The 24757-nt window shown below is 36.6% G+C and overlaps 1 protein-coding gene across 2 annotated transcripts in view; it reads left to right on the forward strand.

The window, feature by feature from the left end:
* kif26ab (kinesin family member 26Ab) overlaps positions 1–24757 on the forward strand; it is an 85527-nt gene that overhangs the window by 1901 nt on the left and 58869 nt on the right. For both annotated transcript variants that reach the window (XM_052581318.1, XM_052581320.1), the window contains exon 2: positions 197–433. In XM_052581318.1, the coding sequence (XP_052437278.1) occupies positions 197–433 (237 nt within the window). The remainder of the gene's footprint in view (positions 1–196; positions 434–24757) is intronic.

Consider the following 24757-nt stretch of genomic DNA (forward strand, 5'->3'; position numbering starts at 1 on the left):
CTGATGCTGAGAACTAACAGTATTCTATTTGAGCTCCAAAGTTTGCTGTTTGTGAATTGTTGTTGTGTAATTTGCAACACATTTAGAAAGTTTATTTACACTATTATGTGTATTAAAACAATAGTAAAGCTACATAATTTGTTATTATAATATAATAAACAATTAGTAAAATGCAATGAACTTGTCTTTCATAAAGGTGGAAGGCTGTTCCAGCGGAGAGTCTTCACACTCACTTGAGTTGAGCCAGAGGAAGAGACTGTCAGCGGAGGAGGAAAGGTGTGCCAGCAGACCCCCACCTGAAGGTGCAGGAGCCGTGAGCCTCCCTGAATCCGACAGGGAAGAGGCTAAGTCAGATCTGTGCAAGCAATGTCAGATGACTATAGCTGAACTGAGGAGACAAGCCCTCGCTCTGTCCGACCCTGCTTCCTTTAAGGTCAGTGAGCGAGAAGCAATATTTCAGTGCCTTTGCAAAGCAAACAAACACATCCAAGACAGGGAAGTTCAGTTGCTTTGCTATTTGCAGCAATTTTAGCACTAATAATGTTATCTTTCAATGAACTGTTTTGATTCATGCAACATTGCATGACTAAGAATCTTTTGTTAGTTTCAAGAAGCACTTGACTTTCACTTGAGCCTCAGAGCTCTGGAAGTTCTCCTTGTTTAATTCTTTCACTCGGCTCTTTTCAAAGCATTGTGAAAGCCTCACATAAATCAGATGCATTGAATGCCTTTTAAAGGCCATTTTGTGTAAAATCTCAGGATCTGATTAAAAGTTGACACAAATAGTTTGTCTTTGTAGTTTTATGACTCCCTTATCAGAAAACCGATATCCTATTCAGGCTCCTATTCAAAGAGTTCACAGAGTCAACAAAAGGTTAATCTTTTTACTATACGAGCACAGAGAACAAATATTTCAGAGACCCCTTTTTCAAAATAGGCCTATAGGCTTTGTTGCACTTTAGAACGATCAGTAATGCATTGCAATCATATTCAGTCTGAAAAACATATAGGCTTGGATAAAACTGAGATCAAAACAAAATGCTGTTTGAAATGCTCATTGCTGGATGTTTTGTTTTCAATCAAAACAGTGATGAAACCTCATCAAGCCTTGAGTGGGATGGTTGGAGTGATATTTGAGAAGCTCAGCTGTGTGGCACAAAGTGTCCCCATGCTTGCCAATGCAGAAAGTGGCTGGGCATGATGTACAGAGAGCAGTCTGGATGAAAAATGAGCTATTAAAGTGCCACTAAATTTACTGAAACAAAGTCTTATCCAAATTGGAAATTAATATGGAATTCTTATTAACTTTGAGGTTACATTTCTATTGTAGTTAATGCTGTTTAAGCAAGATCCCATGAGCAAGAGTTGATGTTGATCTCACTCATAAACAGTCACTTTGTTCATTTCAAAATGAATTGAGTGAATGATACAATGACTCACTTATAAAAACAGATATTTGAAAAGTTCATCATAAAGAAAAAACCCAGCCATTTTTAGCTAGATAGCTAGCTAGCTAGATAGATAGATGGATGGTTTTGAAAACTTTTGAAAGCTCACAAAAATTTGAAACCATCCAGATAAACAACCATGCGTTTTGTTTCGATGAATGCTGGTAAACTGAAACTACAAAACCACTCGCCATTGTTTGTTTGGAGTGTTCACAACTTATCCGCTTATTCCTAAAGCCCAAAAATGTCAGTTTTTTCTTACAACCTTCCGTTTCTAGAGTTTTCAACAGCTTTTCTTACTTTCACACACTGTATTCTCACAGTATGCACAAGTGCCAGTCTCTGAGAGTCTGTGGACAGGGGAGGGGGCTATTGGAAGTGGCCCATTGTTTTGGGAAACAATGCTTATCTCCCCCCTTGTCCGTCGACATTGGGGGGAGAAAACAGTCAAGCGAACTCGCTGCTCAGTCTGTGGAGGAAGTGCAGACCCAGTTGACCTTCATCATGCATTCAAAGTGTTCCTGTATACTCCTCACCAAATTCCCACCACAGTTAAATATAGGCTGTCGACTTTTTATTGTTGTCTGACTTGCTGCTTGGGTTAGCCTCAGGTTTTCCCCTCCCTTTGCTTTCTTTTGTGGTTGTGTTTCAAGAGAGATCTCAAGCTTAGGTAGGATTACAAGCCCTCCGGTTTGCTTTGACCCCCCCCCCCCCCAAGTTCTCTTCTCTCCAGGTTACCTCAGGGAATAAAGAGAGGGTTTTCGTGTGGGTGTCTGCATCGATGTTGCAGGATGCGTATGACCTCGTCCCACCCTAAGATGTGTTATTTGCTTAGTGCTTCCAGAGCTTGCTAATATACTCACTCGTTCTCATCAGCAGTGGTTATCTGAAATGCTCCAAGTTTGGCTGCCCCTTTTCACTCTCTGGCTTTTTGCCCTGTGTGGTCCGCTCCAGGTGTGGGGGGATAAAGCCATGGGGTCAAGCCGGAGAGGTTACACCTCGATCGGCCCCACTGCTGATGGCTTAATGGGACTCTGGAAGAATTGGCCATGGGAGTCCTGCTTTCCCTGCAGTTGGAGAAAGAAAGGATGCTTTGTCCAGCCGGAGATGTGTGGTGGATACCTGACCTGAACTTAGAGACTCAACTGATATGGTTATAGATGAGAAGCTACAGAGGGTTACTGTTTTATCGGCTTCTACCAAAGTGTGGGTGGCCTGTAGGCTTAAACTGGTTGAATTTTCATTATTCTTGATTTTCAAAAGTGATTCACACCTGCTTCCCTCTCACGTGTTCATTATGAAAATTGCTCTCAGTTTGCTGGTAAAGGTCTGGGAACTGCAGCACTCAATAAGTTTCAGATATCAGGCTGCCCTAATGACCCAGCTGCACTTGACTGGTTCATACTAGAGCTCATTTATCCTCGGCCAGCTTGTGTTGGCAAGGAGCACTGGCCTCTTAGTCAATTATTTTTGTGTAATTGCCGAAATGTTTTTTTTTTTTTTTTTTTTTTTTGCAGTTTACAGTTCAGTGGCAACATACAAGCAGGCTTGCAGAGCCAGACTTGTTCATCCATCCATCCATCCATCCATCCATCCATCCATCTATCTATCTATCCTCTTAGAAGTTCTTCATCACAATGGGTGTAAAGTGAAAGCTTAAGGCTAATGAGTAAACTGTGGGTGGATTTGTGAAATTAAACTACATTTTATTTTATGTCAAGACTGACATAATGAATCTTAACGTGATTTTGAATATGGATAAATTGAAAATTGACTTCAAATCCTCATTGAAATGTTCTTATATCTTACAATTTGTTCAAAACTGGCTTCCTTCCAGGAAATGCGCGGTCAGCATCGCAGCCCGGTGTGTGACAGGCTATATCTTTGCAGTCTTCTGCCAAGCACACGCTCGCAGGCGGCAATTAGTCTTTCTTCACGCCCCACAGCTTTTAATGGCTTCACTCCTTTTCACCAGGTTTGCTTTCAGCCCGTGCCATCCTTTGTTTTATTATTTATTACCAATGATTCCCTCGGCTGATATCAGTGAGGAATAGTCTCTTCTCTTCAAACCATAAAGAAGCTCTCTCCTCAGTAGTTCATCCACTTCAATGTCAAGGCACTTAACACCTGAACAATGCCTGAGGATGGAATGCCTGGAAGCTCAACACGGGACAATGGACAAAGACTTCATTGCCTACAATGACTGGCACTTAACTAGTCACAAAGCTCCAGCACATAATCACAATTTAAAAATGGCCAGCGTTAACCCTAAATCATATGTCCGGCTACGATATCCATTAACCAGTAACAATGAACGTCAGTTTCTTTCACTCCACTGGCTGTCCGCTTCGATTACAAGATCCTTCAACAAAATTTAAGGCCATTCGCACCTGGTTTAGAACAATCCAGCAGTTTGGAATATAGCGTTCCCAATCCCATTATTGTGATGAAGGACTACATGGTATATAGTATCATGTTTAATAAGATGAATATACGCTTGGGGGCGGCCGTTATTTCATCTCCATTGTCCAAAGAGAGGCACTGAAATGGCTGTCATCAATTATAATAGCCACTACAGTTCTGAGGGTCTATAAGCTCTCTGTTGTGACATATAAGAAGTTTAAAGTCCGTTCACCAAGCAGGTCCAAAACACCTGCACCCCTCCGTCCTTCAAATGCTGGGTGAAACCTTAGACGATGGTTGTAATGAGAATACTTAGCTCACCTTTGCTGTCAGTCATCTCCCTGAACTCTCTTGTGACCAGACCTCCTAAAAAACCCATGGGAGGATCATCTAAAGCAAAGCTAGATTGATTTGCAGTTGGCCGTTTTCATTTCAAGCACTTAACCCCTGCAGCTGTGGGTCTATATGAATGAGCAACATTGGGCCTATAACCGCCATATGAAAGGTCAGTGTGTTAGGCTGCTATTGGATAAGAATCATGTCCAAGTATGAACATGGGTGCACCTCAACTGATTAGACTACAGTACACTATCATGCGCAATAAAGATGGAGAACTTTCAGAGTGGTGGCCGCTTGTTTTATTCAACTGGACATCGCATAAGCCACTCTTAATTGTGAAGATCAAGATAAAGATCATTTGAATAATCTTAAAACTTTTAAGATTTTTAAACTTTTTCCACTTTAAAGAAACCTTTGTGCTTTGGAAAGTTTCTGTGGATGTTAAATATTTTCCATGAAACCATAGAACATTCCAAGAACATTCATTTTTTAAGAAAGTATCTTCTCTTTTATAATCAAATGCATCTATAAGACTCATGAGCCCCTTTCACACTGCCATTCCTGCAAATACAGGGGTAAAATGTTCCTGCAATTGTTCCCTGGTCGCTAGATTTGGCACTTTCACACTGCCAGTGATGACCTGGTATATGTGCGTGCTTTCACACACAACCCTTGAAGATCCCGTAACGACACGTGACATCAGCGCGTGACGTGTAATGTACGAGTCGACAACGCTAGGCACGTTATACTTTCACTGAAGCAAGCAAACGATCTCGGCGTCAGCGCGGAAAGTGAGGAACTAACTGATCTCTGCTTCATTACAGTTTGCACATGTGTTTTCGTCGCGAACGTTGATCTTCCTTCAAAACAGCCGGTAAAAGAGTCGCGCGTCATCACTTCGACGCGGAATTAGATCTGGCTTTTGTTAACACAGCGCTCATCCTGGGTCGAACCCCCCAATGTTACTAGGTCCCCGACCCGGGTTCAATGCGGAAATCAATCCCGGGACGTGGTTGCTTTCACACAGAAGGCGACCCGGCAATGTTCCGGAAATATTGCGGGTCCGACGTGCAGTGTGAAAGGGGTTATGTTGTTGTGAGCAGTTTGAAGAACATTTGAATAATCTGAGGAATATCCTTCAACTATAAAGAACCTTTTGTGGATTGAAAAGTTTCGGTAGGTGTTTTTGTAGAGCCATAGATTCCAAGACTTTTTTTTAAATATTTTTTTATATTCTCTCTTTATTGAGTGAAGTGCGTTAATAAGTCTCATGCTGTCATGCACAGTTCTTAAAATAATTTTTATCCTCAGATTGAAGAACATTTTAATAATCTGAAGCACCTTTTTCCATTATAAAGAAACTTGTGAATTGGAAAGAATGTTTAGAGGTCCTTCTGCCAAGAATGTTTATTTTAAAGAATGTATCCTCTCTTTATAGAGAGAAATGCGTCAATAAGACATACGCTGTTGTGAGCTCATCTGAATTTCCAGGTTACTTTAAATGTGACTGCATGCCCAACGGCACTGTTCAGATGTTTATTCTGAGGACAATTATTTCCTCACACCCCTACCAGAGAAAAGCTCACAGTTCTCACGAGAAGCGAGGCTGGTTGAAGCCGAGTTGAAGGCCTACTTGAAGTCCTGGTTCGACTTGCTTACTCCATTTCTTCACACTCTCAACCCTGCAGGGAAGGTTTGCATAGCACATGCCACGGCAAACATTGTAAATCACTCAAGTTTTATTGCCTTTAATAGTTTCTCATTCAATTCTGCGCATGTGCCCTTTTCTTGTACTTTCGTATGCTTAAGTTTGCTTGAGTTTGCAAGAATTGCAAAGCTGTTGATCAGAACATAACAACAGGAGAATTGTGATGAAAAATGGGGGCTGGTGGCATTTTCAAGCAAACTTGATTACTTGAATTTATTTTTCATAATGTATCTCTAAGGTTATTTGAAAGAAAAGTATTGTGACAATGTTTAATGGGTTAATGAAATTTAAATCAAATGAAAGATCCTTTTAACAATCTAGTTTCAAACACCTGTGCCAAGTTCTTAGCAATGTATATTTTGTATTTATATATGTTGCTTTTATATGCAGGAATTTCAATAAAAGTTAAAAATTTTCCTTTATTCATTAACATACTTATTAACAATAAATTTATTTTACCTGTTAACATTTATAATGATCTAATAAAGCAAAAGTTGCACTGAAGTAGCTATCGTTTATTTACACAGTACAATAATTATGAATTCATAATTCATAAGTGGTGTGGTTTCCTGCATGCTTCTGCATGTTGCAAATGCAAAAGATAACACCTGTTAATGTGGCAGACTTATTTTCCCCAATATTAATAAGCAGTTTTGTCGAAATAAAGCATCACATTTAATACAAATTTTATTCGTTTTAAGAAGTTCATCTCAAATGTAATATTAGGACTGACAGACAATATCAGAACAAATTTTGATTCAGAAATGAAAAACATACAGTAGTATTGCTTGTATAAATGGTATTTGATGTCTTTTTGACAGTTTATTATATTCAACTCCCCTAGAAATATCAATAAATAAATAAATAAATGCAAAAGTAATATAAAACTATAATTTGAAAAATGTACACCACATTCACAAAGACCTTTACAGCATGCGTTTGTTAACTGCGTTTTTACTCCAGATGGTGTGTGTGAATAATGCTGCCCCAGGTTCATTCACCTCACAGAGGTTCAGATCTCCAAATCTGTAGATGGAGGTTATATGCATGCTGCTCTTGTCTCCCTCTTAACCTTTTAACCCGACCCTGGCCATAGGGAAACCAGAATGTAAACCACAGGAAATGATGGGTTGAGAGAGCCAAGTACTGCATTGCATTATTGATGTTTACTCCGGTGATTCCTGCTATCTGATTCTCAGTCAGTGAGTGTTTAAACTCACTGTTTGCTTCTGGGCTGTTTCACTGTTAAGCTGTGTGCTCAGCTGATACGACTATGATAAGCTCTTCCTCAATTGTTTTATTCTCACTCTCGGGCTTTTGATGTTAAAACAAAGCACTTGTTTTGCATTTGTCTTTCTTAGGAAATATATTGATGCTTGTTGATATATATGTTGTGTGAAATTCTCAATATTCAGTGCATTTGAATATTGAGACCCTTTTCTGTTTTATGTAGATAATTAAGGTAGGCCTATGTTGTTTGAAGCTGTCAGATATGGTTCTTGAAGTTCCTCTCTTGTCCTCTAGAGGCACATGGGCTTTTCAGAATCAGTATCAGAAAGAGCTTTTCCTTTAAATGCACCCATCCACATTCGTTTAAAAGATTATTATTACTTTTTTAAAATTGGTGTTAACTTTTTCCAATTTGTATCTACTGACATTTATTTTGGTATAGAAGGGGTTAAATTAAATTGATCTTGTATTTCGTACAAAAGACAGTAATGTAATATATATATATATATATATATATATATATATATATATATATATATATATATATATATATATATATATATGTGTGTGTGTGTGTGTGTGTGTGTGTGTGTGTGTGTGTGTGAGTGCTTGTGCTATTTTAAGTAAATACCACGTGGTTTGCAAGCATACTGATATTGCATTTATAGGTATGTTTATTGTCAAAATAATTTGGGACCAAAATAAAAAGGAAATATAAGACAGAAATGTAAAGAAAGAAAAATGATTTCAAGAAGAGTGATGCACTGCAGGGCAGTGTTTAAATTGTGTCAAAGCTCTTGAAAGTCTCTCCAGTCCGCCCTCCGTTTGAACAATGTTGCAGGATATGCAGGGAAAATGATGACAGAGAGAGAGAGAGAGAGAGAGAGAGAGAGAGAGTTCACACTGGCCAGTTTATAGCCATTTCTTCTCGTATTCTGTATTTTATCGTAGGCTGCCAGCAGTGAGAGGAAACTTCTAAATGTTGTAGGGTGTGACACAGGAAACAGGCTGAAGAGGGCTTGAGCTGAAGTCTGTCTAGTTGTGTGTGTGTGTGTGTGTGTGTGTGTGTGTGTGTGTGTGTGTAAATGGTCGAGTACATTGGCATATGTTTGTTGTCAGAGTGTTTGGGAATCCACACATCTGAATCTTTGAGAAAAAAAAAAAACATCCAGGAATGTTCCAACCAAAGTAATTGCTATTCTCTGTCATTCCTCTCTCTGTCCAGTCCTGCCTGCTATTACACTAAATGTCAGGCCGACTGCAGGCTAGCAGATAAGACGTAGGCATGTGGCATACTGCGCTGGCTCTGAAGTTCTAGCTTTGAGCACATCTGGCCATCAGCTGATCAGCACAATATTTATTTTCCTTTGTACTCATGGACTGACTAAACTTCAGCAACGGAAATAGAACTTTGTTATTTAATTCAGTTATTTTTAACAGGTTTTGCTTCAGAATGCAGATTTAACATTAGACAAAATGTGTTTTCATTCTCTCTAAAGCAAATAATTCACCAAATGAAACAAAACAACATGTCTGTGTTTTGTGATTTTCAGACGACACTGTGTATAGAAAATAATAGAATAAAATATAATTGAATTTTTAGTTTTCATCACACAACTGCTGAAATTATTTTCAAATACTTTCACACGATATCATCATAGAACAGCACTGTGACCAAGGTCAATTGCCTTCTGTGTTGCCAAGTCTGTGGGTCAACTGTGGAATTGGGCTTTGTACTTTTTTTTTTTTTTTTTGTCTTTGTCTGTGGGTTAAAGCAAATGCAACTAAGATGTTGGAGGACCCCTCCAGAAAAAAAAATGTAATAAATGCAATTGGGATCGTTTTGGGCTAGTTCTTCTTAGCAATATGACTGGCTTTGTTTCGCAGACCTGGTAACCCCAACTGCCTTTGAGCAACCTCACTTCTCGTTGAAATTGAACTAGCAACTACACCTTCATGTTAACTTTAATAACCCCATGCAATTAAAATTAAAATAGCATTGTGTTGCTTTTAATCTTCTGAAGGAAAAGAGTGAAAAGCCCCTCCCCCAACAAACCGGCCTCTGGCTAGCAATATAGCTAAAATGCCAATGAGCCCAAACAAAAGTGATCTGATAAATCTCTAGCTCATCTATATGCTAGTGTATGACTGAAAAACTTTAAACTTTTAGCGCTTAGCACTTTTAGCAGATTGGCAGTTCGGCCTGCATCTCCTAACCTAACATAACATTCACCAAAATACTAAGAAGTCACTTCCTTCCTCTACTTTTTAATCTCACTAAAATGAAAATGCACCTCCCTCTAATACATCAGCCTTTGACTAGCAATAGCAAATGGCCTAAATAATAATAAACCCCTCCAAAAGTGATTGATTACTGTATGTAGAACATGGCTACTGCTTTTAGACCCTCCATGACTGGATACCATTTTACAAACCTGAACAACTGTAAACTCTTTTGAAAACTCTGCAACATTCTGGCTTTTCCGGCCTTGACATCAGTGTCTGTCTGCTGGTCAGTGGGTCAGCTGTCAGCCCAACCTGTGATTGTATTGTTGGCATTCATGTGAGTTTCTGGAGGACCCCCTGTGGTGTTTGGCTTGGCATGTGTAAAGGTGATATGTATGTGTGTGTGTGTGCGTGTGTGTCTTTTGTTTGCCCTTATTTATTCTCCATTCTGCAGAACTCATAGTCAGATGTGGGCCCCATAAATCTGTGTATGGAAATGCCAGTCAAAGTTCACACCTAAGTTCATTTCATGCTTCACCGTCTTCCTCTGCGTGTGTGTGGTGCGGCATGTAAGCGTGAGTCTGTCTGTGAGATTTTGCATGAAAATATGGTGCTTTATCATGGAATGATTATCATTTATTCTTTTTGTGTTTGAGAGTATGTGCGTGTTCAGAATTGATTCAGGCTTTGCTATGAAAGATGGAAGAATTAATCAGCCATCACAGTACAAAATGATTTGTCTCGCCTTTGCAGATGAGATTCACTGAGTTAAACAAAAGCCTTTGTCTTTCTGGATAATAATGCAGAGGTTCTTAAACTTTTCAGGTAAAACAAAAATTGCTGGATAACCTACAAAACCAGCTACTACTTTATTTTGATGTCTGAATCATAATTCTGAACAGTTATGTTACTGAAATAAACCAATATCACTGGTAATACATTCAGTTTCTTTATTGTTATGAATTTATTAATCAGTAGTAGTTCAGTGCATGTGGTTTTGGGAAATGATTCCATTATTTATTTGTAATAAGCCAATGAACTCACCAAACATTTGGAATCGTTCATTTATTTTCCTCTCAAGTATACTAATTTTCTGATTCTTGCATGCATTTCAGCGATAGTTTTCAGTTTCTACCATATTACAGATTTGATCACCTAATTTAGCATTTATTACCATTATATGATAAATTGAGGCTTCCTGCAAGGATCTTCTAATCTCTGCTTTATGGGCTTGTAATTTCATGGCATCTGAATTCTTCTCACATTTTGCACGGACAGACTTTTATGACAAACAGCAGATAATAATCTCTTCTGTTTTCTTGTTGTGGTTACTATCTGTTCTTTTATCTAAAGTGAGTTTCTTCTATGTAAAACTTTGATCATTTATAAGACAATTTGTTACATGGTACAAGATCGCACATTAGTATAATGACTTATTATGAATAATGTCCCAATGTTCTTTGAACTCTGATTAGAGCAGATGACGGTATGAGAAATGAATCACTTGCATGTCTTTGAGTGCTGACAGAGTGCCAGATCTTTGCCCTTATTTTGTTTTTCCCCTGGGAGGCATGGGATGGTCACAGTTCATCTACCGACAAAGAGAGTTTCCTAAACCAGTTCCTGTGATTTACACTTTGTTTTCTGACTACTCTGACAAAACCTGTGAGGTAATTTGCCTAAAGACTAAACGTTAAACTGCAGTCAAGACACGATTGATAAAGTATTGTATTACTAGCAAACAGTAGCTAACTTTAATTTTTTTCATCAAAAAACACTAAGAACGACAATTAGGGTATTATATATCTAAAATAGACACAAAATATAACTTTAACAACTAGCAGAGCACCCTAATTTATATAAATGAGTATAAAGCAGAGTGACAATTAAAATTTAACTATATATGCTAGAGTTGCAAGATTAAACGCTAAACGATCGCAATCTCGATTCAAACACACACATAATTATATTTCTAAATGACAACAATTCGTCTGTGTCTATTAAACCTTTGACAAAGTCATACTGGTATATTAAAACTTGTGTTTGCGCTGCTGCTGATCCAGTGAGAGCAGTTATGTCTAAACGTGGAAGTAATCCTATGGGTGAGACTTCCAGATCATTAAAAGCTCGAGGGAAATAACGACAAGAATAACACTGTGTAGTTAATGGTAGTTAACTGTCTGTAGTACAAACCAGGTTGTTCATAATTTAGATTAAAATAAAATAAATAATAATATGGCATTAAAATAATATGGTAAGACACACCAATTTTCAATATCAAACAGCAACACAAACTGTTTTGTACAGCTAAAAATAGTTGGACACTGGTGTCTCTGTCCATACTACGCAAATTAATCTGTTCATCATTCAAGGTTACACAGAATACATAATCTGGGCAGCCATGCCATCACTTTCAAAAGTGTCTGCTTCAGTCCTTTACATTGTAATTTTAACTAAAAGAGGGTCTGCATCATATTCGAAAGTCTAGAAAATGATGTAGCCATTGCAAAATGTATGCATTTTAAAACAAAAACACATTAGTGTAAACATAGCCAATGAGTGAGTCATTGAATCATTCATTCATTCATTCATTTAAAAAAAATCAATCATATTTTGTCGCAGTAACTGTGCTACTGAGGCATAATCAGAGAATCATGTAAAAAAAAAAGAAGCTTAATTTACATGACCTGACTGAATGAACTGAATGTACCATTTTAGGAGAGCATGTTTGATTATTCAGCTAGCGTTAAAAACAGAGATGTAGCATTTTGCTACGCTAAACAGTTTCTTAGAAAAACTAGCTTGTTACATGAAAACCTGGAAGAAATGTCATTTTTATGATGTCAGCGCCATATTACACCGCAGGCAGGCCTGTAATTGCCTCTCTAGCTAGTGTTCTGTATAACCCAATCTGTTACCATGGACTTGCTAATGATGTTGCAACAAAAGCAGCTCTGTGTTACCCCATCTGTTACCATAGTACCATTTATGATGTCAAAATGCTAGCGTCCTTCTCCTAGCCTGAAGTTACTACAGCCGGATTTTATGATGTAAGATTGCAACGTAGTCCTGGAGAGCTTGCGTTTTATCCTTGCAGCGTGTCAGCTATTTTACCTCACACCTCGCTTTATGAGCCCCACTGCAGTCTTTCCCACAGACATCAACCACTCGCCGGTCCTCTGTGTAAAAGAGTCACTTTTGAACCCTTAAACAGTGCAGCTGGGAGTTTCACACAGGGCTGTGAAGACACAGCCTTAAAGCAGTTACAGTTACAAGTTGCATGTTATCCCAGTGGTCCTTCCATTAAAGGAGGAGTTTAATTATCAGTGACGTAGCTATTAATGTAGACTTGTTATACTAGTAAAGGGGCGATGGGTGGTGTGGAGCAATCTAGTGTTCTACTTTCCCACACTATCTGAACCAGCAACTGTTGATAGAGTTGTTTGTCTTTCACTTTATCATGTTCTTTAGAAGTGCATGGAAGGGAAGGGTTTTTAGAATAAGAGGAGAGATGTATTGGCTGTATGTATTGGTTTTTAGAATAATATGCATTGGCTGTATCTTTAAAAGAGTGTGGAATCTCGGGTTGTGCAGAATTCAGAATTGAGCTGAACTTGCCTTAAAATTTAATTGAGGCAACAGAAAGGAAGCAGAATTAAAGTAAACTGAAATTCATAACATTTTTTTTTTCATATAATGTTTTGAATGTTTTGGCCTTTACAAAGCCTTTAAGTTTGAAATATGGACAAAGAAGACTAATCACATCAAGCTAGATTTTGCATATTGTGTATCTACATATAAATTATTATTTTTTTGAGAATCTTATCTAATATTTAAGGAATTTCTGTCATGACATGAATGCAACATAGCTTGTTATCCTCAAACATGATTTATGCTGTCGTACCTGTTTTTGAAACTGAATGCCTTTGAAAATACCTTGAGGTCCACATCCATCACAAACCACCATTTTTGAAACCATTTGAGGGTGAGTAAATGGTAGCAGAATTTATCTCGATAATTATGGGATGAAGTGTCCCCATTTGATATTTACCTTAGTCGTAAAGTCCCTTTCACACCTAAAACATTAACTAATGCATGATAATATTGTGTTTATTATAAGGGCACATCTTCTGCTTTGAATACTTTAGCTCTTTAAAGATGTGTGGATTCTAATTGACTGTCACTCAGAATCATCCATATTGAAAACATTCACCAACCAAGTTCACCAACGATATTGGTCCTCTGTGTCTTCATCATTAAAGCTGAAGTGTGCAGTATTATCATCGAATTAGAAGGATTATTATTTTTTTTAATGGTCTGGTATTCACTCTAGCATCATGGCAGTGTGTTTTGAATGGGCATGACTTCAGAAATTGTAAAAATCTAGTTAAATTAAGCATCAGAAATGTGGGTAGAAACAGAGAAGTGAATGTTTTTTGTCTGTGTGTTTTTGCGGGCCGTGTGAGAAAGGGTATGTATGAACTGCCGTTCTGCGTGATTCTTAATTAACTCTTAAACAATGGACCAGTGAAGATCAGAGAGCCAAGTGAGGGGCTTGTTGTGTCTCCTCATGAGCAGCTTCCTGAACACATGAAAGGAACGCACACTGCCCCAAAAAAGAAAAAAAGAAAAAAACGTGTGGAGAGAGGAGGAACTCCTGTCAACACCAAACTATGGCCTTCAAAGTGAATACCACCCCCCTGCTCCACCTCCCACCCGAACATGCAGACAGCAGAACACATTCATTAGGATGCTTTAAGCACACACTCGCGCTGCATACGCATACATGTATGCATTGTTCTGTTCAGATTTTTCCTTCTTTCTCCTCTCTCTCTTTTGTTTTGGTGCTCTGTCTGTCTGTCTGGGTGGCTTCATTGTCGAGGGTGGGGTTGTCAGGAAAGCAACATTTCACTAGTCGACACCATTAACAGTGAAAATTCATTATTTTCTATAGAAATGTCAGTTCCTAAGCAAAAATGTGTATGCAAATTAACATATTCCTTTTATTAGAAAATGTTTTAATTAAATTAAATAAAAAATTATAAAACAATAGCCATAACATGTTTCTTTTGTAAGTAATTATACATCCAAGACCAGCAAGCAATAATAAATAAATAAATAACAATGAACAATGGATGGATGGCTAGATAGATAGATAGATAGATAGATAGATAGATAGATAGATAGATAGATAGATAGATAGATAGATAGCAAATATGATATATAAATAGTGAGAAATAAAGTCGCTTAATCTTTTAAACTGAGGTGCAATTCAAGCATCCACATTCAAATATATTTAGAAATTAAGATATCTGAACACTTGTTCTGAATTGAGTTGGTACTACTGATATTGGCAGGTGTTCTTTACATATTTTGAGTCATGGATATCCACAATCTTTGATAAACTTTCGAAAATAATTCCTGGGAAACGAATCGACCATGTTGAAGTGATATAAATAACACGTAGGGTGTCCTGCCATGGGTCGCACCCTTCATATCCCTGTTTTCTGAACTGTGAAAACAAGAGTAGGATTCCAGCCAATGCACATCAATACAGCAATTTCCTATTTGCTCATTTCCTGTTTTGACAGGAAGCAGAGGAAGATGGCTTGCTCGCGCAAACAGCAAGAGCAGTGGACTGTTTGGTAGCACGGCCAGCTGTCCTCAGGTAGTTGCACGCAGACGTTGACTGAGCGCTTACACCCTGTTAATGAGATTGGGCTGCCGCGTGTGTTTAGGAAAGGAAACTTTTGTGGTGAAAGCTGTTAATCATTTCTGAAGTGGTGCCTTTCTCTCCAGGACGCTCTTTTTGACCCGCATACAATGGAATGCTTTTGAAAGCACCGGTTTCTTTTGTTTTTCCATCACATTCCATCCATCACTGTAATCCATCTTTCTGTGGGCAGGGAAGTCGTCTCCTTTGTTCACACCTAGCTTCCCTCAGTGGGAGTCGAGTTGAGATGTTATAATGGACCTAAGAACCATATTTCAACTGACACTTAAGTTCAAATGTAAGTGCCTAGCTGCCCTTTGGAGATAAACACCTGCTGATTCAGAAACGGAGGATCACATGACCAGTCGCTGTGTCCTGATAACTGGAATTATTGGGTACAGAGCCCCACACAAAAAGAAAAATTGGATAAAAGAATGGCCACACATTAAGAATCTGTTTCTAGGACTTAATTAATTTAGTAAATGCTTGCTTGTGCTTGTTGTACTCTTCAATTGTAAGTCATCTTTGATAAAAGCATCTGCAAAATGAATAATTTAACTAAATTGTGGCCACGAATCAAGTTATGGGAAATAATTCCTAATTTATAGTCACAGTATCTGTTTTTTCCCCACTGAATATCATTTGCGAGGCTTTAGAATTGGACACTTTTGCTTGTGGAATAAATTTTATGTATTGGCACCTATGATTATAGTTTACTAAAACTAAACCACAATAGAAAAGCACACAAAATTTATTTAGTCCAGGATAAAATTTAAAACTAAAACTGAAAGGAAAAGTTAGTAATATCTATATATAAAGTCATAAATAAATAAATATATAAAGCAGAAAATATAAAACTAGCAACTAATTCACAATATTGATTAAGACTATAATAGTATCATTGGGATACTAAAACTTTTTTCTTTTTTTTTCTTTTTTTTCGATATTCAAACGAACATGTTAATTTTTCTCTATTTCATCTTTGCCTTGATTTAAGTTAATATTTAAAATAATTTAATAAAACTTAATCTATACATTGCATCTAATCTCAAGCAAATCTCAAAATGAATATTAATTGTTTTAACAAAATGTTTATGTCCATTAATATTCTCAGTTCCACCCAACTCTGCCAGACAATTATTTTCCCTTTTTCTATTTCTGGACACTGTTTAGAAGTACTTGTGATTAAGGTATATCTTTAGACTAACCTCTTTCTCAGATTGCAACCTAGATACATTGACAGACAGCCAGCTTGCCCTGGTGCTATTATGCATCGCCTCAAATAGCTAATTAGGAAATTCAGTGATTATTAACCTTGGCACCAGACAGCAATCTCCTCATTTCTTTCATTATAGCCTGGAGTTGGTTTACTTTAAATGCTACTTTTAGCTTTATTGTAGAGAGAAAGCAATTGCATGCTGTCAACTGCACACAAAAGCCCTCTGTTTTAGATTCTTGGAAAGTATTTTGCTTTGATATACTGTATTCAGTACTACCTTTCTTTCTTAGCAGTTTGACCTTCTGTTTACTTTGCCTTTTTAAAATAATTAATGCTGCTTTATTTTAGGACTTCATTTAGCAGAAAAATTATTATATCCAGACCTGTTTTACTACAAGGACAATACACCACGAGCAACCTGAAATTAAATGTCTTTCTCAAGAGCTTAACCATTTAACCGTCCCTTCTGGAGTTTGAAGCCGCAACCTTTGATTTATGTGAGAAGTTTGATCACTCACTATGCAAAAGACATTTGACCAATCAAAATCAAGTTTTTGAGTTTATGTGTATGCATACAGTATGAATGTGTGCTTGCTTACTGTAAGTTTTTGTTTTTAGGTGTTTGTATTTGAATATGTGTTTATTCGTGGGTTGATCTATGTATTGTAAATCACTTCAGTAACACTAACTCAGTGAGGATGTTCCATGCGTTTGGTTATTTTGTTGGTGGTGAAGGTGAGGGGTCAAAGGTCAGTGCTCCTGAATGCTTAACTCTGTTGGAGCTGCACTGGGCTTCTTGCCTGACCTTCAGAAGCTGCACAATAAGCTGACCTTTGACATCTCATCAGCCAATGAACCCTTCGGCACAGAGAACATCCTTACACATCCTTTGACCTGCATTTTGTGTGTGTTTGTTTAGAACGAGGTAGAACATTTAAAAAGGCTGCTTAGAGTAATGGAGACGATACTCTGTCACACCTCTTGTAGTGTCTGACTCGATTTCATTTTCTGCATCCAAACTATTACTGTTTGCCCTAATCGTGTACATTGTATGCCTGTGCTTATATATTTGATAAACTAATATCTGGTACAAAGTAGCCAATTTATACAATTTTGTAGCCTTTTATTTTCCCCCCTGTGGTTATAATATTATTTAAGGTTTGTAGTAGCAAACTGTTGTAAACTTTTTCATGTTTTGTTGCATATGAAATATTTCAGGCTGTAGTTCAAGTAAGTGTTATATTCTCAAATTGCAAAGAGGGGCACTATTGTGGACATTAGTTTCTGTATTCTATGGTCAAAAAAAGAATTATAGCACCAAGTTAAAAAATAAATAAATAAAATGTTGTAATGTTGTGACTTTAAAGTTAAAATTACATTTAATATTTTGAAAGTGAAATCAAAATTATTAAAAAACATTAAGCATTATATTATTATCACAATGGGAAAGCATTTTATTTTAAAAAAAATATCAATTATTTTAATTAACCTTACATTTGTTACTAAATAGTGTTTATAACAAGCAAATGTTATAGATTTGGTTAACTTTTATTGTAGGAATGTAATGATTCACTCAGTGCGATACGACTCAAATATTATTTTTTTACTTTTTTTTTTTTTTTACAACATGAGATTTAAGACAAATTATAATTGAAAAGGTGTCCTTTTATTATTGCTGCATGTTGAAATTGAAATATGTGAAATAGCAAAACAAAGCTGAACTTTTAAATCAAACATCAAATAAATAAATAACACAGATAAAATAAACCTCTTCATATTAACAAGAGCCTGAGCTCTTTCCATTCAAAAGTCGAGGTAACCACTGTACAGTAATCACAGTCCAAACAAAGATACTTCATACATGGAGTATGAGCAGTTTTAATCTGAATTAGATTGTATAATTTCAAAATTTGAAGCAAAACAGAATGGTCATTAACTTTGTAATAATAATACATGAAACATACCTGCATGAAACAAAACCAGCAGATGGGCGGAATGAAAATGTAAATACACTCTCTGACAGCAGGGGGCGCTTGTGGAACAGCGGCAATACTGTATAACGTTTTCTTGGTTACTGTTTTAAACAAAACATTGCTGTGCCTATAAACACTACTTTATGAAAAGTAAAAATAAAAAAATAAAATCCAAACTTTTCTGAAGACAAAGTTCCAAAGTTCCCCTCAGAGATACATACAGAGATACAGATAACATAAACTCCCAACTCCAATTGTATCATGATTCAGTCAACCAATGTGAATCATCACATATTTGTTAGATTTTTTTTAACCGGCTCAGGGTGCCTAATTACATCCCTACTCTATTGTTGTTTGAGTAAAAAAAAAATCTGTATGTTTGTTTAATTTTAATATATTAGATGAAAGTACGCTTTGAAGTGCCTTATCACTCTATTGTCTTAATATTTTGACTTTTAATCTCATAATGCTTTAATTTTTTTCTTGTAATTTTTTGTGAAGATTACATTTAAACTTACATTTATTCATTTAGCAGATGCCTCTATCCAAAACAACTAACAAATTAGGACAATGGAAGCAATCAAAATCAACACAAGAGTAATGATATGAAGTGCTATGTAACAAGTCTCAGTTAGCTTACTACTTTAATCTTATGACTTCACTCTATTCACTCGATTCTCATAAAATGCTTGTTATGACACTATTCTTAAAATATTACAGCTTTATTAAAAAAAAAAAAAAAAAAATATATATATATATATATATATATATATATATATATATATATATATATATATATATATATATATATATATATATATATATATATATATATATATATATATATATATATATAAATTATTTTCAAATACTGCTATGATGGAGATATGATCTAAGCTGACAGGAAAGGGAGCTGGAAATTGTCTAAATAATACTTTTTAACTTTTATTTTGAGAAATCAAGCAAAATTAGTTTTTCAATTATGTGCTGTTTTAAATGAACTTTGCATTTTGTGTCCTGAATCTGTATGATTCTAAATTCCAAACAGCAGAGCCAAACTAAGAGAAAGTGCTCATCGAAACACCCTCGTCTGGATAAAGAGAGTACGTAATGCGCTCAGCCCTGCTTTAACCGAGTACATGACTGGATGTGTCAGGCCATTAAAAATAATGTAATGAACGCTCAATATAATGGGCTCTCATTCATATGCAAATCAGAGTGGATTCAGCCCTGGCCTTTCTTGCTCCCTCATTGCACACTGATGCTTGTGACATCACTGTGGATATATTCTCTGGACGCTTTCATGTTTTAATTGCCTTGATGGACAGAGGACCAACAGGCGGTAGGAATCCATCAACGTTTTCTGTAAGTGCAGGAGAGATGCATTTATGTAGGTGTAGTGCTTCTAGGCCATGGCAAATTGAACATATTTTAAATGGAGTTCAGGGAGAGAGCTTAAATCAGGATGGAGAGTTCACTTTTTCTTTTCTGTTTGCCTTGTTTCCTTCAAAAGAGACATTTTAGCTATGATGAATGACAGTTATAATATTGGTTCAGTACAAACAACCTAAAGCACCAAGGTAATCTCTCTTTTTCTCCCCGTCTCATCTTCACAATGGCCGCCCCTCCCCTTCAATAATTTTGTTATTTCAGTTCTTTCCATTATAAGTCACCTCACCATACTGCCATCAGTGGGTAGCAGATAGATTTTGGCTTTTCAGTGTTCACGTCAAGGCCATTTGTAGTTCTCCCCATTGTTACCATAATACAAGATTTATAAATGCCTATTGTTACTATTTTTGATAAGCAAAGATTAAAAAACTAAAACAAAAAAAAAGCAAAAGCGATGCGAATTCTTAGAGTCATTAAGGCTATTCATTTGTGTGCTCTTCCTCATATCTGCTCCAGACGGAGAAGGGTTTGGGAATCCTCGGTCTATCTCTGTCTTCATCTTTATTCACTGTGTCTAGACATCTCTGTTCACCCAAAGAAAACATCCAAAGCTGCCAATCTCCGAGAGTCGTGGATGGCTGTCTTGATGCATGTCCAAATATGTGCACCAAAAAGGCTTATTAAATTCTGATGTCTTTTGGATTATATATGATTGTTGGATGGATTTTTTTTTGTGACAAATTTAACATATTATTATTTATTTTGCAAAACAGCCACACAAATAAAGATAAAAAAACATATACAGAAATGAAACCAGTTAAATGTACAGATTTCATGGTAACACTTTAGTATAGGGACTAACTCTCACTAGTTGTCTATTAGCATGCCTATTGTTAACATATCAGCAGTTTATTAGTACTTATAAATCACATATTCTTTATGACCATATTCTACATCCATAATCCTACCAAGTATCTGAATTTACCCAGTATCTGAACTTAACAACTAATAAGCAGCAAATTAGGACTTTACTGAGGCAAAAGTCATAATTAATGGTTTGTTAATAGTAAAAATTAAACTTTAGATAAAGTGTGACCATCTCATTTTATTCGAATGATTATATTAAGTATCAGTGTTGTCTATACTGTTTATCCCAAAATTCCTTGTGAAAAATAAAAGTAGATGCATATGGCAGTTGCTGATAATTGCTGTGAATAACGTTATACAGATGGTTTGATATTAAGTTGATGATAAATGTTTGAGCTCATAATGAAATCTCAGACTTTGTTGCAACTGAAACTCGTGAAACGGGAGATTTCCAAGTGTTTCCAAGCTTTCTAAGAAGCTGGATAATCGAACAGGTATTTTAATTTACTTTCCATTTAACATGATCTGCTGTCTAGGAGAAACAAATGAGAGTCGTGATGAACAAGACCTCGTGTTTTTTCTTTCCTTTGAGTCGGTCAAACCTGGCCTTACTCCAGTTATTTTTTACAAATTGAGTTACATTTTTATTATGCTGAAAGGTTATTGTTGTTAAAAGGTAAAAAATGGTTTGGGTCACTGGTTGCCATCTTTCATTGTTTTTGTAAACTATCTGTATATATTTTCTGGATTTCAATTGTGTTCTAAATGACATTTTGACAGTAATTTCACCAGCCCGCAAGTTGCATCACATTTTTTATGCAGCATAGAAAAGAGTTTTCATATTTTCACATATTTTGTCTAACAGATGTTTTCCTGTGAATTATGTAGTAGCCGGAGTCATCTAATCACATTCCACTCCGAAGTTTACATACTCTGAGCGGTCTAAGACATCAGTCTCTTGTGTGAATTACTCTGTCTAATTATGCTGATGTGCTGCTTTAGATGTGACTTTGGAGATTGAGTTCCTGGGACGAGTGCTTTAGAGTGAGCAATCTCATCAGTTCCCGTGCTGCTGGTTGCAGACGAGTGGAGCTCATGCAAATTACTGACACGTGTGTTTGTGTGTTTACCTCTTCCTGTTTGCATTTATCACTAGGTAATTATCTTCTCTTCTTGCCCACACGGGCTGGTGTGTGTTAGAGCTGAGAGAGCGGGTCTCTGTTGAAAGCAGATGGCTCTGGGAGGGCTTACAGGAAGTTGAGAGAAGGCTTAGAGCTTATGGAAAAGTTCATGAAAGTTGGATAGAAGCTCTGTTCAGAGTGCAGTGTTTGTGGATTGAGGCATATAGAAGTTGAGTAGCAAACTTTGCACACAGGAATCCAGATTACCTGAACTAATGAAGCATGTGAGTGCAGTAAGTAATTAGTAGTTATGTACAAATCTACCAGTAGCTGCGTTTCCATTATCCTTCAAGTTGTGCAAACTGAAATTGTGAAATGAAAGCATGTCAATTAAAAATAAACTCCCATATATTGCAAAAGAAATTTACGCTCACGTGAGCTGGTTTATCAGGCAATTCGAAAAAGGAATAAATCGCAAAACTCAAATTTAAACAGTTTTTTTTTTCCGCATTTACATTTCACCTTGAGTACGTTAAAATCACATGGTCATTCTTTAATGTACAAAAACCTCAAAGAAATGGCTCATCCTCTCAAGTATATAAGGCTTTCCTTGGCATTAATGCTTGGATGGATAACCCATTACACTCTAGTCAATGCTTGTGTTAATACCAGCTTCGATGTAGCACGAAAGCATCCTAGAAGCAGCTCTCCATGCTGCTTTGCTAAAGATACATGCATACATCTCTTAGATAAAAAATAATGGCTAGTGTGGTGGCTGCGAAATATAAGTTAACCAACCAACATTCCTCTTGAGAGAAAAGAATTGTGCTGTAGTCGGATAACATCGGTTAATGGAAAAGACACCATTTTTTACTGACATGTATAAAATTTCGCAATAGTTTTGCACAAAGCCGTAATGGAACTGCTTCCAGTTTTCATACTCGATTAGTTGGTTGGTTGTTCGAAAGACTAATTGGCTGGTGTTAAGAAAGCCATATAAGCCTTCACTGAAAAAAAAACAAAAAACATCCTGTCTGCCAGGACATTATTCATTGATTTCTGATAACACAATGCAATTCAGTGAAAAGTTCACAATACAGGTAAAACACCTTTAAAATTTAACATGAAAAATGTGATCATATTAATTCAATACATTGTGCTTCATGTATTTGTTATGGAAAACAAAATGGTGAAGAAACATTTTTTTTACTCATAATTTGCTAGTAAATGTCACAAAAATTATTAAGAAAGCTCAAGTAATGCTTTGAATTAAACCTGAAAAATGAACGTCGTAGAAAAATCATTACAGTATGTACTTCAATTTTTATGCCACGTTTAAAACCACAGTTGGAGGTGATTCAAACAGAATGTGTTTTTGCATTTATAAACACAGACCAGTTGAAAGAAAAGAGGCATTTTTTTAAAAGTTGAACTACTTTTAACATGTTTTATGATGTTTTGACGTTTGACGTTTTTATAACGTTTTATGAATGACATATTTTGCACGTGAGAGACACAAAATGCGTGAAAGACGAGCGATGGTCCAAAACATGTCTACCACATTACACAGAAAAGTAATTGCAGCTCAGTGGAGTGCAAAATCACTTTTCTGAATTTTTGATGGTAAATAGTTGGTCCACAAGGTGGTAACACTAACCTAACCTGTTTTTCCATTCTCGGAAAAGACACTACAGAGACAGAACGACAACAAACTTCCTGAGACCCAACAACAATGGACTTCACACCTTGTCTAGTGCTTCTAAGGTCTTGTGTCCACTGCAGATCTTGATACCCAATTCTGATTTGTTGCCTGCATCGTTTTTTTTTTTTGGCTGTCTGTTTACACCTTCTTTCAATTGTGACCCATATCCGATTCGTGTTTATACTTGCCATACCATCAGAAACATCGTGCATGCATTGTTGTCATTTACCGCCTCGACATGTGCTTCCTCCTGAGAATAATATGACTTGTGCTGACAAAATGAGTCACAATGAGAAAAAAAGAGTAATGCACGGATCTAATATGATGTTACACATCAGATGTTTTCCTCCAACAGTTCCCCAAGCATTCACTTAAAGGGTTAGTTCACCCAAATAGCAAAATTATGTAATTAATAACTCACCCTCATGTTGTTCCAAACCCGTAAGACCTTCGTTTATCTTCAGAACACAGTTTAAGATATTTTAGATTTAGTCCGAGAGCTCTCAGTCCCTCCATTGAAACTGTGTGTACGGTATACTGTCCATGTCCAGAAAGGTAAGAAAAACATCATCAAAGTAGTCCATGTGACATCAGAGGGTCAGTTAGAATATTTTGAAGCATCGAAAATACATTTTGGTCCAAAAATAGCAAAAACTACGACTTTATTCAGCATTGTTTTCTCTTCCGTGTCTGTTGTAAGACAGTTAAAAACAAAGCAGTTTGTGATATCCGGTTTGCGAACGAATCATTCGATGTAACCGGATCTTTTTGAACCAGTTCACCAAATCGAACTCAATGGTTTTAAATGGTTCGTGTCTCCAATACTCATTAATCCACAAATGACTTAACCTGTTAACTTTTTTAATGTTGCTGACACTCCCTCTGAGTTAAAACAAACCAATATCCCGGAGTAATTCATGTACTCAAACAGTACACTGACTGAACTGCTGTGAAGAGAGAACTGATGATGAATGACGAGCCGTGTTGAACTGTGTTCCAAAAATAAACAGAGGTCTTACGGGCTTGGAACAACATGAAGGTAAGTTTTTAATGACATAATTTGCGATTTGGGTGAACTAACCCTTTAAGACAGAACAGATTATGTTTCGGTGAATACTGAAATACTGTACTTCTGAATTTGTGTGTATTTATTGGGATAGCTTGCCGTCAGAATCACTGTTATGCATGCACTTTAGATGATTATCAGTGCTAGAAGCGAGCGTAGAAAAGGTAATCCTCTCAGAAAAGCATTTGTTTTTTTTCTGTTTACACTATCATAGAACAGATCCAATCTGTGTCACATTATGAGCAAAAAAATTAAATTGGGTCACATTTAACTGGCAGTGTAAATGAGGCCTAATGGAGTTAGAGGCAACTGCAACACTATTTATTTACAGTCCTGTTCCTAATGTACAT

The sequence above is a fragment of the Carassius gibelio genome, chromosome B17, assembly GCF_023724105.1.
Source record: "Carassius gibelio isolate Cgi1373 ecotype wild population from Czech Republic chromosome B17, carGib1.2-hapl.c, whole genome shotgun sequence".
Taxonomy (NCBI): Eukaryota; Metazoa; Chordata; class Actinopteri; order Cypriniformes; family Cyprinidae; genus Carassius; species Carassius gibelio.